We start from the raw sequence: 15858 nt of genomic DNA, 5'->3' as shown, positions 1-15858 counted from the left end.
TTCCTTAAAATATCCTTCTGCAGTTAAAAGCTGGAATTTAATTTTACCTGAACTTGGAAATTTTCTCACCTAGGAAGATGAAAGAGCAACTGATGTATCTTAACCTACATCTTCATTAGTTTTTATTAGAAAAACAGTAATTAGGAATGAACAGAGCAGCAGCTTGGTACAGAAATCCTGCTGCTATTCCCTTTCTAGAAGGAAAATGTTAATTCTGTCTGTGGCTACAAATTTGCCTCTCTTTGTCTTTCTGAAGTATTGCTAAAGACTCTGCACATGACAGAAACAGCTCTTGCCTACACCCATAGCTTGTTGTTAATCTGTTTTCCTCTGAATCCCTGGGAAGGAAAAGCTCTTGGATTAATGGAGAAAAGGTACATTGTATGCTCAGAGCATGATAAATAATCATGTGATGTTGCATTTATTTTATGGAGAAGAAGAAATACCAAGAATTCCTCCAAAACACATGGTCAGGTGTAAAGTTTTTTTTAACAGTGAAAATTCTGAATTGTGTGAGTCATTCAGAGCGCATCAGCCTCAAGACCTATTCTTTTTAAGAATGACTTGGAGATTTTTCTACAGGCTTAATGATTTTTCACATCCTGACAGTAAAATCCTTTTAATTTAGTTCCTTTAGCTGCAAAATTGTCAATTCTGTTGCAATTTAGCAGTGAGTTGACCAGGTAGCATCCTGACATTTATTTGGGGTTAGAGGAGAAAACAAACCTTGTATTTTGCTTTAGGATGTATCCCTAATAATGAAGGACATAGTAAAATTCCCATCTAAAACTACTTTGTCCTAATTTTTTCATATTTTGCTTACTTTGCCGAACATGAGAGTGTTCATTTGTCCTCAAAAGTACAGAGTGGGATAAATAAAATATTGCTGAGAGAGAAAAAATTCTGATTAGCAGTGCCTAAAAGTATATGACAACTTTTGGATGTGGATTAAGGATTTTTTAAAATATATTTTCATGATTTTTTTTAATAGGGTGAGATATTTAATTAAAAAAAAAAAAACAGGAAAGTTTTATTTAAACCTTACTTCTTTTAGCAATGACTCCTAATTCAACTCATTTGGAGTTAGACCCAGCAGCAAAAACTGTTTTGGGCCAAATTCAGCAGTCACAAAAGTTAGCTCTGCTAACTTTTACTGGTATTTGCAGCTGGGCACGTGGACTAGAAATTCTTCAAATCCCTCAATTTTATTTCCACCAGGGACAAGGTACTGCAGCACAGATTGCTCTTCATCTCCCATTCCATCATGGTGAAGGAGTTTTGTTAACTGATACCAAGAGAGGGAAAAAAAGTAAAATTAAATAATTTATTTTTTTTTAGATTAAGGGCACCAAAGCATTCAATAATCAGATGAGTTGGGTATGAGCAGTATTGGGAATAAATATGGAGTGGTTGTGGTGGGAAGGGACCTTTAAGGCCACCCTGCTCCAAGCCCTGCCATGGGCTGGGACACCGTCAACTGGACCGGGTTGCTCAATTAGGAATGATGAAACTTGATTTGGAGGAGAGGCTTAAAGGAAAATGCAGGTCAGGTTTGCAGATGTGGCAGACATCTTCGACCTGCTGTAAATGAGAGGCAAGGGGAGAACTTTTTGATGGTGTGGTGGAAAAGAGACCTCATGGAAAGCTTCCAGCCTGTGTGAGCTGAAGAGCACAGCAAAGTTTCTTTGCCCAGCTTTCAGCAGGGCTGACCTGGGCCAGGCTCACAGCAGTGTCCCCAGATTAGGCTCAGTTCCCATTGCCCTCCCACAGCTGTGCAGCTCCTTCCTCTGCTCCAGTCTCCCTGGGGCATGATGTTTGTGCTGGAGGAAAGATTCGGCTGTAATATTAATTTTGTGTACCTGCTATAGATGGTAAACTCATTTTTAGGGGCACATGGAAGACTTCTTATTTTATATAAAGTTTTTTATATATTAGTAAGTATTTTATATATTAAAAAGTATATTAAATATTAAAAAGTGTTTTATATATCAAATAAGTGTTTTATATTTCCTTCCTATTTTTGACCAAAGAAGAAAATTGTTGCAAGAGACCAAATGCTGACAGATATTATTTTGCTGTTAGCCACCTATTATTTTTGCTAATTATACCTTGCCTCTTAGGTGAATAGCTTTTACATTTAAATTACAAGCTCCCTAGCAGGGAAAATGCAACGTTTTTGTTTGTATCCAGCACAAAGGATACTCTGATCTTGTTATTTCTTGTAGTCACTCCCAGACCTGATCCTTTCAGACAAGCCCTAATTTTAGTCGGCTTAACAACCTTGGTGCTCAGACTTCCTTTGTTTTAAGAAAGAGGAGAAATCAGCATTAGAAAAAATTACTAGTAATTGGCTGAAGTCATTTACCACAATGTAGTTTGCCACTAATTTTTAGACAAAAAATTCCAGGTAGGGCATACCATGGCAAAGTGGTGCCCCTGTTTCCTACCTGATACCATCTCTGGCACTGGGGCTTGTAGTTTATTCTTTGTTTTCTTACTTTAAAAGTAACAGTTTTGGCTTGGTGGCTTTTGTGGCTTTTCTGTTTTCTTTGGGTGATTGATAATTTCTTCTTTTTTCACTTTTAAAGCTCCTTTCTTCTCTTGTTTGAGCTGTGTCTGCAGCAACAGTATGTAAAGCACTCTGGTGCTCTGGAGAGCAAATACCAGAAAGTCATGAATCCTGGCAGGTGGTGACACCCCGTGCTTTATTTTAGGCGTGCAGGAGCTGACACGAGCAGCGACGCGCTGGGGCGTGTTAGGGATCTGAAATCAGGTTATGGGATCTTCACTGGGACCTCCCCGTTGATATGAGCGCCTCCAAGTTCCAGTGTTGCCTCACAGAGGAGATAAATGCCAGCTGGGAGGCCCTCCAGGCTTCTGAAATACCCCTTGGGGCAGATGGAGCTGTAAAAAGGGGCTGTACCTAATCCATAGTGTTGCTTCATCCTAGCTTTTTGTCTCCTCCCCTGCTTTGTGGTGTTGTTCAGAGGAATCCATTGTCCCTTCTGATTTCCCCCCTTCCAATGGAAAGAATCATCTTGGTTTGTTGTTTGGCATTGTTGCAGGTGGAGCTGGAGGTCACTCTGCCAGGAGAAGGAAAGGACAGGATATTTAAGGTGGCCATCAAGTGGATGTCCTGTGTGAGCCTGCAGGCTTTGCACGACGCTCTCTCTGGCCGGCTGCCGAGCGTCCCCTTCGAGACCATCCAGGCCCTGGATGTGGTCATGAGGCACTTGCCTTCCATGAGGTGAGGGGAAGCCCTGGAGGTGCTTTAGGTGTGACTTGGGGCTGTTTTCACAGAATCACAGAATAATGAGGTTGGAAGGGATCTCTAAGATCATCCAGTCCAACCTATGCCCTAACACCTCAGCTAGACTGTAGCACCAAGTGCCACGTCCAGTCTGTTTTTAAACATATCCAGAGATGGTGATTGTGCCACCTCCCTGGGAAGAGCATTCCAGTACTTTATTTTGGAGGCTCTTTGGGCAGTCTGTGTGGCAATGGCAGGCTCAGCAAGAGGCCATTGGTGCTTCCCTGGTCACCTCCAGCCTGGACATGAGAGCCTTTCCCCAGAGGTGTCAGACTGGCCCATGGGTGTGTGTCTCAGGTCAGGGGGGCTCTGCCATCTCTCTTCCCTCTCTGGCCTTGGAGAAGGAGGCTCTCTCAGGTGGGAAGAGCTTGGAGGTTGGTAGATTATTGTATTTTTTGGGAAATGCCCTGACAAAGGCAGGAATGATGAATCTGACTCCATGTTCTCAGAAGGCTAATTTATTATTACTTTCTAATACTGTATTATATTAAAGAATACTAAGCTATACTAAAGAATGCAGAAAGGACACTTACTGAATGATAAAAGATAATAATGAAAACTTGTGACTCCTTCTCAGAGTCTCAGTACAGCTTGGCCCCAATTCACCAAAGAGTCAAAACAAGTCACACCAGAGTCCAATGAAACAATCACCTGTGGGTAAACAATCTCCAAACACATTCTCCACATGAGCAAAACACAGGAGAAGCAAATGAGATAAGAATTGTTTTCCTTTTCTCTGAGGCTTCTCAGCTTCCCAGGAGAAAATTCTTGGGCAAAGGGATTTTATCAGAGAATGTGAATGCCACAGTGGATGTGGAAGGGTGGATTTAAAACAACTTCTTACCCTGTTCCTGTGTGTCTTGGATGGTTATTGCCAGTTTGTATGAAGGTTGCAGTGCTAGGGGGACATTAATGTCACCCTGTGTAGCTATTTAGATAGGAAAGAAAAAATTGGGAATTATTTGTTTGTTTTTCAAGTGGGACCTACAGGATTTTCAGTCTCCCCCAAGAGATACTGGGCTTAATTCTGCTGCTGTGGCACAAGTCACTTAAGATCACTGTGCAGATTATATTTAATTAGAAAGCAAAGAGCAAAGTTTAGTAGGGCTGAACTTTCTCATATTGAAGCTCTAAACAGGCAATATGAGTTAAATACATGTAAGTTTCTTTAAATAGCCTTATAGTATGTTGACTTTATCCTCAAATTTAGGATAAAAAAATATAAAATTACTTCAATCAGGTTTTACAGCACAGAAAGCAGCCCAGAATGTCAGATACCTTTGTTCAGAGGAGCACATTGCCTCTGGACATGATTTGTTTGTTATTAAGTTTGCAGTACTTAATGATCAAGATAAAAGATAAATTAGAAATATTTGTTAGATCACTTATTTACCCTCTCATAATGTCTATAATTCAGAGTGTGGGGAGAGATTGTTACCTTGGTGTTTTAATGGCAGAGACTTTGAATTCTTTTCTTATGGAGGCACAGCTGATGTTTTAAAAGAGTACAAATAAAAAGTTATTGATGCTTTTTTGTTGGAATTAGTAGATATATTAAATTTAAACCTGAGTAGTAGCCAGTTTCTTACTGCAACAAGCTGGATTTTGAGAGATGTGACCTGAGTCTTGCCAGGAATCTCAGATTATTGGTAATTTTAAACACTGACATTTCTGTGCTTTTGTGAAAAGGAATTTAAATTAATTATGGATTTATTGCAATTTTTGCTTTAGTTTTCTGGTGTGAATTTATTTGTTTTCTTGCAGGTATACTCCTGTGGGGAGATCTTTCTTTACAGCATCAGAAGGGTGCTCAAATCCTTTGGGTGGTGGCAGAGAAGTTTGGTTTGGCTTCCATCAGTCAGTCAGACCTTCATTATGGAAAATGATGCTAAATATTGATGGTAGGTACTAGGAAGGATTTTCTTGTTTCTTCTTGCTCCTTGATGTAAAGGCAAAATTTCAGTTCCATTTGTTGGATTTCCTAAGAATTCCCTTGGTATTGTTATAACTCATCATTAATGTTTTTGTCTGCAGTGTCTGCAACTGCATTTTACAAAGCACAGCCAGTTATTGAGTTTGTCTGTGAAGTTCTGGACTTCAAAAGTATTGAAGAACAACAAAAACCTCTGACAGATTCCCAAAGGGTAAAGTTTACCAAAGAAATAAAAGGTAATAAGGAAATTATATACAGCTTTAAGGAAATTATATACAACCTTTATTCTGTCTGATGTGTTACCACTATGTGTTTTAAATATTTTCTACAGCAGTTGCCAGATTGGGAGACAAAAAATTTTTTGCTTTTGGAACATATCAGTAGTACCAATCCCAGTTTCATGACAAAAGGTTTGCAGTTCCTAATCTGATGATTTCTAAATGTTTACAAAGGATTGGGATTTAATGTTTTTTTTTTTATTACCCAATCTTAAATTTTTCTAATTTCTGATACCAGTTTTTTTAATATTTCAGATTTACTAATAATTTAGCAGTGTGTTTTACATACTTAGGCATCTGTCCTGCATATACTCTCTTGGAAGGAAATAAGAAATTATTCTAGTGTGTAGTGACTGAATCAAAGAACAGGAGGAAGAAACCTTACTGGTTTTGTTCACTGAAGGGGCTTCCTCTGCAAAATGGAGATCCTTCCTTCCTGATACTCTTGGCAGAAAGCAAGCAATTTTAAAAGGAATAAACCCATCCTGCATCTTCCTTTTATGTTTCCAAAAAACATCAACAAAAATTAGCTTTGCCCAACTAGAAATTAGCAAGGAAAGTGCAAATAAATTTTGAGTTTGCATTGGTTGTGTTTTGAAAGGATAATCTGGCACCAAAGTGCTTCACTGTGGCCTCATTCCCATGAGCTCCTGAGAGGCTCTTTGGGGATTCCTCTCCACCCACACCCCCAGTTCATTGCAGGAGCTGGAGGTCTTACAGACCCCATCTGTTTAGACAGAAATATAAATAAGGGATTTTGTTTCAAGGAGCTTTTGTGCCCTTTTTGTCCTTTCCCCATCCTGGGCTTCCTCAGAGGTCCAGCTCTGGAATTTACAGAATGTGTTCAGCATCATCTGTGTCCTCTGGGGCCTTTGGGATTTCATCTTGTCTCTGAAATTCTGTGTTGAACTTTCGCTGAAGCTCAGGAGTTTTGAATTTTAAGACTGTAAATTGCTTTTTGAGTTCTGTCTGGGCTCTGCCCTTTGGGGCTAAATAAAATGGCTTTATTGCACTGTTTAACTGGTCTCCTGTAGCAGTTTAGGGCTGACATATTGATTTTGTAGAAACAGTGATTTGTTCTTTCCAATTTTTAGGTCTGAAGGTGGAGATAACACACTGTGGACAAATGAAAAGGAAGTACAGAGTGTGCAATGTCACCAGACGACCAGCAAGTCACCAAACGTAAAGTATATTTCTGCTTTTTGAGCTAATGTTTGGTCTCAGGTAGTATTTTTCTGCTTTTTAGGCATATGTTTGGTCTCAGGCTAGAAAAACACCTTGCCTGCCTTACTGAGGTGGGAAAAGTTGCCTTGAAAAATGATGCTTTCTTTGGTTAATACCCTTAAATATACCTCAAAGTATTTTCCCTATTTTGCTGTTCTTTTTGGTTTTTTTTTAATACTATAATGAGTATCATAGCATTTGATTTAGCAAACCATTTGCTCTGTTTTAGATCTGGGAGATTTTTTGGTTGGGTGGGGTTTTTCCTGTCATTTATGGATTTCTTTAAAATTGGAAGGACAGGGTGTCCTGTTTGTAGCGTGATGTTTCCCACCACTGGAATTTTAGAAAAGTGGTGGCAGTTGGGATCAGCCTCCTGATGTTGCTTATTTGCAATCTCTTTTTCCTCTGGAAAAAAAGTTTAACTACCAACCAGAGATTTGCAGATAACTTGAATATGGAGACAGTCATTCCTATTTATAAGGAAGCAATATAAAGAACAAAACTGATAACAGCTTTTTACAAGAAGATAACTGATCAGTATCTGAATCTGGTTTTTAATTGTTTGGGCTTGGTTTCATCCTCCTTCAATAAGTGTAACTTGTGCCAAAAAATTATTGAGGAGTTGTTGGGAAGCATTTTACATGAAGTAATAGCTGCTTGCCATGTTTGCATTCCAACAGATTCCCACTTCAGCAGGAGAATGGACAAACAGTTGAATGCACTGTAGCTCAGTATTTTAAGGACAGGCATAAATTAGTTTTACGCTACCCTCACCTTCCATGTTTACAAGTTGGACAGGAGCAGAAACACACATACCTTCCTCTGGAGGCAAGTAAACTCACAGAGAATTCTCTATTTTGGGGCTGGGGGAAGGGGGTCAGAGGGAAAAAGCGTTCAAATATTGGCAAGCTGTCTTTTGAGCAGCCAAATGTTGAGAAATTCAGTGGTGCATCAGTGAAAGAAAAGCCATGAGCCAAAAAAAGAATTGAGCTGTGTTTAATTTTCTTTCTGTGGGGAAATTTCAGGTGTGCAACATAGTGGCAGGACAAAGATGCATCAAGAAACTCACAGACAATCAAACTTCCACTATGATCCGAGCCACTGCCAGATCAGCCCCGGACAGGCAGGAAGAGATCAGCAAATTGGTGAGTGCTGTGCCAGACACGAGGCAGGGGTGGGAATGGGTTTAATTTTGCTCACCTTTAGCAGGTGCTGATGTGTTTGTGCATTGCACACAGGTTATGGATGAGCTTGGTTTTGTACATTTTGATCATTTCAGATGCGGAGCGCCAGTTTCAACACAGACCCTTACGTGCGGGAGTTTGGGATCATGGTCAAGGATGAAATGACAGATGTGACTGGCAGGGTCCTTCAGCCTCCCTCCATCCTCTATGGAGGCAGGGTATGTCCAACAGTCTGTGCTGGCCTCTGTAATGTGGTTATTTTAAATTAATTGTGTTGTGTGCAATCAGAGAGCTGACACGGGTGTGAATTTGAATTTAGGTTCTAAAAGTCCTTAAATGTATTGGCTGATTTGCATCTCTTCTGATTGCTGTTTTATTTTGGAAAGTAAAGCTGGGTTAAAAATGCCTTCTTTGCCTCAAACACTCTGCTGCTGTGACACAAGTCGCTTAAGACCAGTGTGCAAATTATATTTAATTAGAAAGCAAAGAACAAAATTTAGTAAGGCTGAACTTTCCCATATCAGAGCTGTAAACAGGTATTATGAGTTAAATATATGTGTCTTTAAATAGCTTTATGCTGACTTTATCCTCAAATTTAGGATAAAAGAAAATAAAATTACTTTAATCAGGTTTTACAGCACAGTCTTTCATTGTGTGTTGTAAGAGGCAGCCCGCAAACAGTGGTTCAAATCAATGTGTATGGAGAAGAACAAAAGAACAAAGACTATTTCAATTATTACTGTATATATCTGAAAATATGCTGAAATATTGCTGAACTTCTGGCTGGTTTTGAATATTCTGGGTGGAGCAACTGTGTTTAGGGCAGCTGTCTTGAGGTATCATCTCTATCAGTCTTTCCCTAGAGCTGTCTCTTCCTGTTTGGAATATTTACCCACAGGTTTTTATTTTACAATGGCTTTTCAGATGGCCTTCCTGACAGAATCTCTCCTGTGATATCTTTTTTAAAAAAGCTTGAGAAACAGGATTGTCCATCAGTTATATACTGGGACTTTTTGCAAGATGAAAGCTTTAATAGCTGGGATAATTTCATTTGTGGAGGCTTTTGATGAATCTCTTCAGATCATGCATTGCCAGCTGAATAAAATTCTGTCCCTGTGCACAGCAGAGCCTGCAAACCCATAATGGGAGAGGATCTTGAGTTCCCTGCCTAAAATTCTTCAGGTGACTCAGGCAAATGAGCTCAAACCTCCCTTCCCTGGCAGGTTAAGGTACCCCAGGCCTGACCCTGATGAGGGCACTGCTTTTATGAGATTTTATGAACAGGCTGGGGAAACTTACCGGCAGATGAAAGTTGAAAGTCATATTGGGGAGGCACTGCCTTCAGCACACACAACTCTTTGCAAAATCCATTATCAAATTCATGTGTGTGTGTCCTGAAAAATGCTCAGAAGCTTTAGTTGTTGTTGCTAGGTAAGAAGGAAGGCATCATGGTAACTTGTCTAAAGCATCTATCAGTATTTATTAAGGTAATTAACATCACCAGAATTACTTTAGCCGCTTTATTACATCCCTTGTCCTCTAGATAATCCATCCCAGTAATATCTGCTGGGTGGGAGAAATAAAAATGTTGAATAACTGATCACCTTTCTCAGCTTGTTCACATTTTTTCTGGAGTTGTGTGAGTGACATTGAACCACTATTTGCCTCTACTTAGTGATGTGTAAAATATTCATAGTACTTAAATTAACTTTCCCTTGGAAAGTTCACTCAGCAGTTGTAAAGTCACTGTAGAAATGCAGATTCTTTTAACTTTCCATACCAAACAGGAATCTTACTTCCCATATATAATTGCTATTTGCTGCTGATAATTGCAACCAAAGACAATGATCAGCAGTAAAAATGAACAATGTGAGTTTTATTTTTCACCTGGCTAAGAAGTTGTGTTGCTACAGTGATAAAATGATTATTATAAGATGGATGGATGTTTGTACAGGGGAGAGAGTGACCTCAGAGTATAAATCACCTCCACTTGGAGGGAAGTAGAAGCAAAGCCCATTTTTGTTTAGCATCAATCAGGTTTTGCAGTAATGTTTAATTTTTACCTTCCACTTGCAGAATAAAGCAATTGCTACACCAGTGCAAGGTGTCTGGGACATGAGGAATAAACAATTTCACACTGGAATTGAAATCAAGGTTTGGGCAATTGCCTGCTTTGCTCCCCAGCGCCAGTGCACTGAAGTTCATCTTAAGTAAGTGTTGTGTAAGGTGCTGATTTTATCATTTATTAAGGATGCAAATGTCATGATTTCACTTTTATTAAGAACATATTTTTGGTTTAATTGTTAAACACACAGCAATACATTTTCTGTGTCTTTGTGTTTTGAGTGATGCCAGTCTGACTTCAGTGCCAGCATCAGGGAATCTTCCAAATCAGACTTAACAAAATCCATTTCTGCTTTATGGCAGATATCTGACCTGTGAATCCTTAGCACAGGGTTTAAGATAACAGAAATGGTGTAATAATGGGTGTTTATCAGTGGGTATTTCTCAAGAATGCCAGCTAACATGTGTGTTCTCTTTCCTGGTTATATGAAGTAGATTTATTCATGCAGAATTTCTTTAAAAGGAAATTTCTTGTACAAAACCTTTTCCTCTTCAGAGTTTCTGGCATGTGCAAGTTGCTGTATTTGCCAGATGAGTAGGATTGGTTGTTCTATTGGGTTTAGGTGTTTGAATGAAACTTCCAGATGTGGTTTCTTTATCTTAGGATGGGACAGGATTGTTCAAAGACTGTTGTCACAGTGACATCTGCATTGGCTCAGGGAAGGTGTGCAGGCCCAGATCCATGTCTGATCCCTCCTTCCACGTGCAGCTGCTTCCCCTTCATGCATGGCCAAGTGCAGCAGCTCTGGCAGTGACTCAGCTGCTCTCTGGGATGTGAATTCAAGGCAGGGGTTGCTCAGACCAGTGGCATTGCCAGGGCACTGTTCCTTCTCATGGTTTGCTAAACAGCTTGGGAATTTTTCCCTAACAAGTGATGAGCAAACAGTGGGAATCTTTTACTGCCCGTTGTGTGAGGAAGGGAGGGACTTGTTCTCTCCAGGCACATGTCAGGAACTGGGCTGCCAGAGAACTTTCCTTTCCATGGTGTTGCTTCTAGTGGAAATGCTGTGTAAGCCAAGTTACTTAGTTTTGAGAAATAGACAGAAGTCCTGAACATAATGAGCCAGAATAAAATTATTTGAATGGCTTAGAATGAGTTTTTATTTACCATGAAAGGACATTGCTTCAAGCCAGGAAAATGTCTGCATCCTGTTCCATCTTGTGGTCTCTTGTTACATCTTGTTGATCAAGCTGGAACTCAAATGCTGCTGATTCAACAGAGGAAACACCTTCAGATGCTCTAAAATCTTCCAAATCATCCTGCTTTACCTCTTAGGAACAGAGAGAGAGCCTTTCCTTCCTACAGTAGGCACTGTACTTCCAGATGGACTCAGCCCTGACTTGTTTCACACTTGAATGTTGAAATCGCAGAAGGGTTTGGGTTGGAAGGAACCCTAAAGATCATCTTGTTCCAGCCCCTCTGCCATGGGCAGGGACACCTTCCCCTAGACCAGGCTGCTCCAAGCCTCACCCAGCCTGGCCTTGGACACTCCCAGGGATGGGGAGATGTTCTGCCACTGGCTCTGCTGTAGTGAGGGCTTGTTTTTCCATTTTCTGCAAGGAGCCTCAGGCTGCGGGGCTGGAGCTCACAGGCTCTTATGATTCATGCAAGTTAACAACAGGTTTGGAAGAAGCTGAATCTTCACACCCTCTCAGCCAGTGATACCCTGGCACCCTGTGGTGGGGATGAGCAATGTTTTAGACAACTGTGGGGAGGTTAATAAATAAAGGGCTTTTAGCAGTGAGCTAAAAAGGCTCTCAGGTGGAAGCCTCTGAAGAAATTTATCTCCATATCTGACCAGTTCCATCAAAGGGTGACTTTTTTTTTACCAGCCTAGGAGAAGTTTTGCCTTCACCTCCAGGATTTTACACATTTTCTCTGGCATCTATGAAATTGTGCATTATTATGGATGCTAAAGCAATTCACTGAGACAATTGCTGGTAATTTCTGTTGATTGTTTTCATCATGAGGGGAAAAAAGGAATAACTCCAGCCCTTTCTCTGGTGGTAACATGGAATTATGTTAGAGCAGGCTATGCCAAATTGTCATTATTGCAAAAAGTATTTTATCCTGTATTTCTCATAGAAATAAGGTAATAAGTTTTTTTCTTCAATTATGTTATTTATACATCATATTTCCTGTCTTGCCTTCAGTGACTACACGGGCATTGCCAATTAAAGAGGCACATGGGGTTAAATTCCCAGGTTTTTGAACAGCACAACTCTGCAAGTTTAACAGGATTGTTCCATCAAAAATAACATCAAAACCAAGATGGGTTTTGACTGACTGATAATTTAACGTATTTCTGTGCCTTGCCCAGGTCCTTCACAGAGCAGCTGAGGAAGATTTCCAGGGATGCTGGGATGCCAATCCAGGGGCAGCCCTGCTTCTGTAAATACGCGCAGGGAGCCGACAGCGTGGAGCCCATGTTCAGACACCTCAAGAACACTTACACTGGGCTGCAGCTGGTCGTGGTCATTCTGCCAGGAAAAACACCAGTCTATGGTCAGTGAGTGCCAATGGTGCATTTCAGTCACAGCTTTGTGTGTTTTTTGTGAGCTGTCCAAAGCAGAGAGGTTTAATGCTGGTTTAACTCTATAAATGCCAGTTAGGGAATGGGCTGTAAATTAATTTTACTATTTTTCTTGTGCTGTGTGATGTCTTATATTAAGACCTAAGTATTTTCAGTATGTTTTCTATTCTTTTAATTTGTTTTTGCCATTTTCCCTGCTGATTGCATTTGAGAAAGCCAGCACAGGGTTTGGTCAGATTGACATTGATAGGCAGTGGATTATAATATGCTTAATAAAACTTGTGTGCTGAAAATTCCAAGTGACTGAAGAAGTAATGACTTCAAGAACTTTGTAGCTTTTAGAACACCTTTGTTTACTCAAACAATCTCCTTTGGCAAAAATGTTGAGTGAAGGAGATTTCAGTCTATTTTTCTTTTCATTTCAGTTTTTTAACTCGGGTTGCAAGGATACAGGTGCATAGAAAATGAAAATTCAGCAAACTAAAAGTTATTTTTGAAACAGTGACAATTGGTGCATAAAACACATGGGTTTTAGTATGTTTTACATAAACCATGCATTTTCCAGCTCCTCCTATAGGCAGGACTGCTTTTTTCCTGTCCTGCCTCCCTCCTTTTTCACTTACCTTGCCCAGCTGGAGCAGCAGCCACTGTTTTTCTCCCATAGCTGTGTGCACTCTTCTCTGGTGGATCAGATCTACCAAGCAGCTGCAGATTTGTTTTATGCCATCCCTCACCATTTTAATATAGCACAAAATAATTTTCCAACTTTAATATTAATCTCTTACAAGATGAAAAGAGATTAAGCAAGGAACCTTAAGGAAATAGTACTTTTTCCCCCCTTGAATTCAGCCTGCAAACGAAGTGGCTCATCTCTAATTTGTACAATAGAAATTTGGTGCAAAATGACATTTTTACTATTCCTGTTTGGCATTAAAAGGGAATTCTTTTCCTCTACTTAACCACTGAGAGGATGTGGTACCACTCTGATCTTCTTTCTTTGTCATTATCTTTAATTATAGTTATTTCTGCCCCCTCTAATCTTCTCTGCTTGTTTTCACCCTACGCTCTTCCATACCCTGCGCTTCCCATACCCACAGTCTTGTCTTTTCTTCCCACCCTGCTCTTTCCCTCTCCTGTTGCCAAAGAGGAGGGTTCATCTTCTCTGTGCCAGTCTTGGAGCCCAAATTTCTTCCCTATAAGAGTGTGTGGGTCTCTGAAAACCTTGAAGTCTCAATTTTATTGTTAACAATAGGATTTGATTTAACCATTGGAATTGTACAGTGCTTAATGAGTTTCTTGGAGTTTTTATGGACCATTGTGTGCTGAGCTGGTCACTTGGCTATGCAAGTGATGAACTTGCAGTGAAGAACTGATAAACTTCTTGGTTGAATATTGCTCAGCACTGCTAGATTTGTGTTACTATTCCAGTGTTTAATAATGCAACAAGCGCTCAATATCCTAATATTATCCACATTGCCCACATCATTAGCCAAAGATGATGATATGATGCTACAGTTGAAAAATAAGAATGAATTAAAAAAAATCGTAGTTAATATAAGGCAGCAGTGCCTTTAGTTATTGCATTTAGGGCTGGTTAGGTGGAGCAGAGCAGAACTGGGGGGATGTTCTGGAGGCTGGGTGGGTTTGGGTTTAAGTTTCATTGTATTCCTTTAAGATTGAGCCCCACTGGGCAAAAACTCCAGGTGTAGTTAATTGTAATTAAATTCAAGTCTCCTCCATGGTTTGATTTGCAATTTGCAAATTTTTTATTTTGGTTTTTCTCTTGTGCAGCGGAGGTGAAGCGCGTCGGGGACACGGTGCTGGGAATGGCCACTCAGTGTGTGCAGATGAAAAACGTCCAAAGAACAACACCACAAACTCTGTCCAACCTCTGCTTAAAAATAAATGTCAAATTAGGAGGTGTGAATAACATTCTACTGCCACAGGGAAGGTAAATTCATCTTTCAAAGGGGGAGAGGTTTTTGTGTTGCAGAGAATGTGAGACATGCTGAGATAACTGGGAGCCTTTATCTGCAGCCACAGCACTGCAGCTTCAGTGACTCTTCAGACAAACTCTTTTGGCTTCTAATAAATAGTCCTGCAAAAGTTAGGTTATGAAGACAGGAGAGGAATACTCTAAATGCTAAATAGATTAGGCCTATCAGCAACAGCAGCCATTGTATGATATCAACATCTAGAAAAAAATTTGAACCCTTTAAAAGATGCTGGGGTACATCCAAAGAAATGGGTGAAGAATTGGGGAAAACTCCCCCCTGTATTGCTTCCTCACAATGGGCACCATTATTGATGAAGCCCCACAGACGTGAGCTTAGCCTGTGATGGTTGTACAGCCATGTGTCCACATGCCAGAGGGAAAAATCCAGGAATTGCTCACCTTATTGACCTGTTGTGCAGACTGGGTAACAGCCACAGTAACCTTAGTTATGTTTAAATGAGGAGCTGCAAATGGAAGCACAAAATGTATCCACAGCCATGTGGCAGCCAAACCAGGCTAAGTTAGACCACATGGTGCCTAAGGAGGTTTCTGTGTTCACACAAAATTAGGTTACCCAGAAACTGCTATTCCTTTTTCATAATTTCCTCTCAATGCCCTGGAGCCCAACCCTGGGCACCAAAACCTCTGCTGGGTTAGGAGACAGGTGTCTGCCAAGGGAGGTGGGAATCTTCCTGGAATGGAAAAGATGAGATGGCCCCCTCCCTCCAAGTTATTGTAACTCTGGGGGCTTTCAGGCGAAGATGTGGTAAAGGAATAACAGTTTTTTACTAGAATATATGTATGTACATATGTATATATAACTATGTATGTAGACAAAAAGCAACATTAGCAGCAATAACAAAACCCAAACGACAACAAAAAATTAACAGAATTCCAAGACACCCAGCTATTTTTTTCTGTCTCTTAAGTACTGTCCATTCATCATCTCTTAGGCAAAAAATGGGAAGAAAATTTCCTGAGAGAAAAAAAAGAAACAATTCAAGAAAAAACAACAAAAGCCTAATCATCAACATTACCTTCCCATTTCTTTTAAAGAAGGTCTGCAAACAGATAAATTAATCTTCTTAACCATGAAATCATTCCCCCACAAAGAAATTATGGTGGTCCAAGATTTCCTGTTTGAAATTGTTTCATTAAGGAATAGAGTTCAAATTTAAAACCTGTGTTGTAGTGCTTTGGTGTTCCTCTCTTGGGGCAGTAGTTTAATATCTTAACCTAAAAATTTGTTTAAAACTTTCCAGCTTAGTTAAAAAA

At 40.0% G+C, this 15858-nt stretch overlaps 1 protein-coding gene across 2 annotated transcripts in view; it reads left to right on the top strand.

Moving 5' to 3' along the window:
- AGO2 (argonaute RISC catalytic component 2) overlaps positions 1 to 15858 on the top strand; it is a 46261-nt gene that overhangs the window by 23710 nt on the left and 6693 nt on the right. The window contains exons 4-13 of one of the 2 annotated variants that reach the window (XM_074557574.1): positions 3066 to 3247; positions 5075 to 5211; positions 5345 to 5479; positions 6616 to 6703; positions 7426 to 7573; positions 7771 to 7890; positions 8025 to 8147; positions 10006 to 10139; positions 12375 to 12559; positions 14379 to 14538. In XM_074557574.1, coding sequence (XP_074413675.1) covers positions 3066 to 3247; positions 5075 to 5211; positions 5345 to 5479; positions 6616 to 6703; positions 7426 to 7573; positions 7771 to 7890; positions 8025 to 8147; positions 10006 to 10139; positions 12375 to 12559; positions 14379 to 14538 — 1412 coding nt within the window. Of the gene's footprint in view, positions 1 to 3062; positions 3248 to 5074; positions 5212 to 5344; positions 5480 to 6615; positions 6704 to 7425; positions 7574 to 7770; positions 7891 to 8024; positions 8148 to 10005; positions 10140 to 12374; positions 12560 to 14378; positions 14539 to 15858 lie in introns of both variants that reach the window. The other variant, XM_074557565.1, reaches the window with a different exon arrangement.

Source organism: Zonotrichia albicollis, chromosome 1, assembly GCF_047830755.1.
Source record: "Zonotrichia albicollis isolate bZonAlb1 chromosome 1, bZonAlb1.hap1, whole genome shotgun sequence".
In the NCBI taxonomy this organism is placed as follows: Eukaryota; Metazoa; Chordata; class Aves; order Passeriformes; family Passerellidae; genus Zonotrichia; species Zonotrichia albicollis.
Note: the sequence above shows the minus strand (reverse complement) of the source record. Positions and strands in the feature narration are given on the sequence as shown.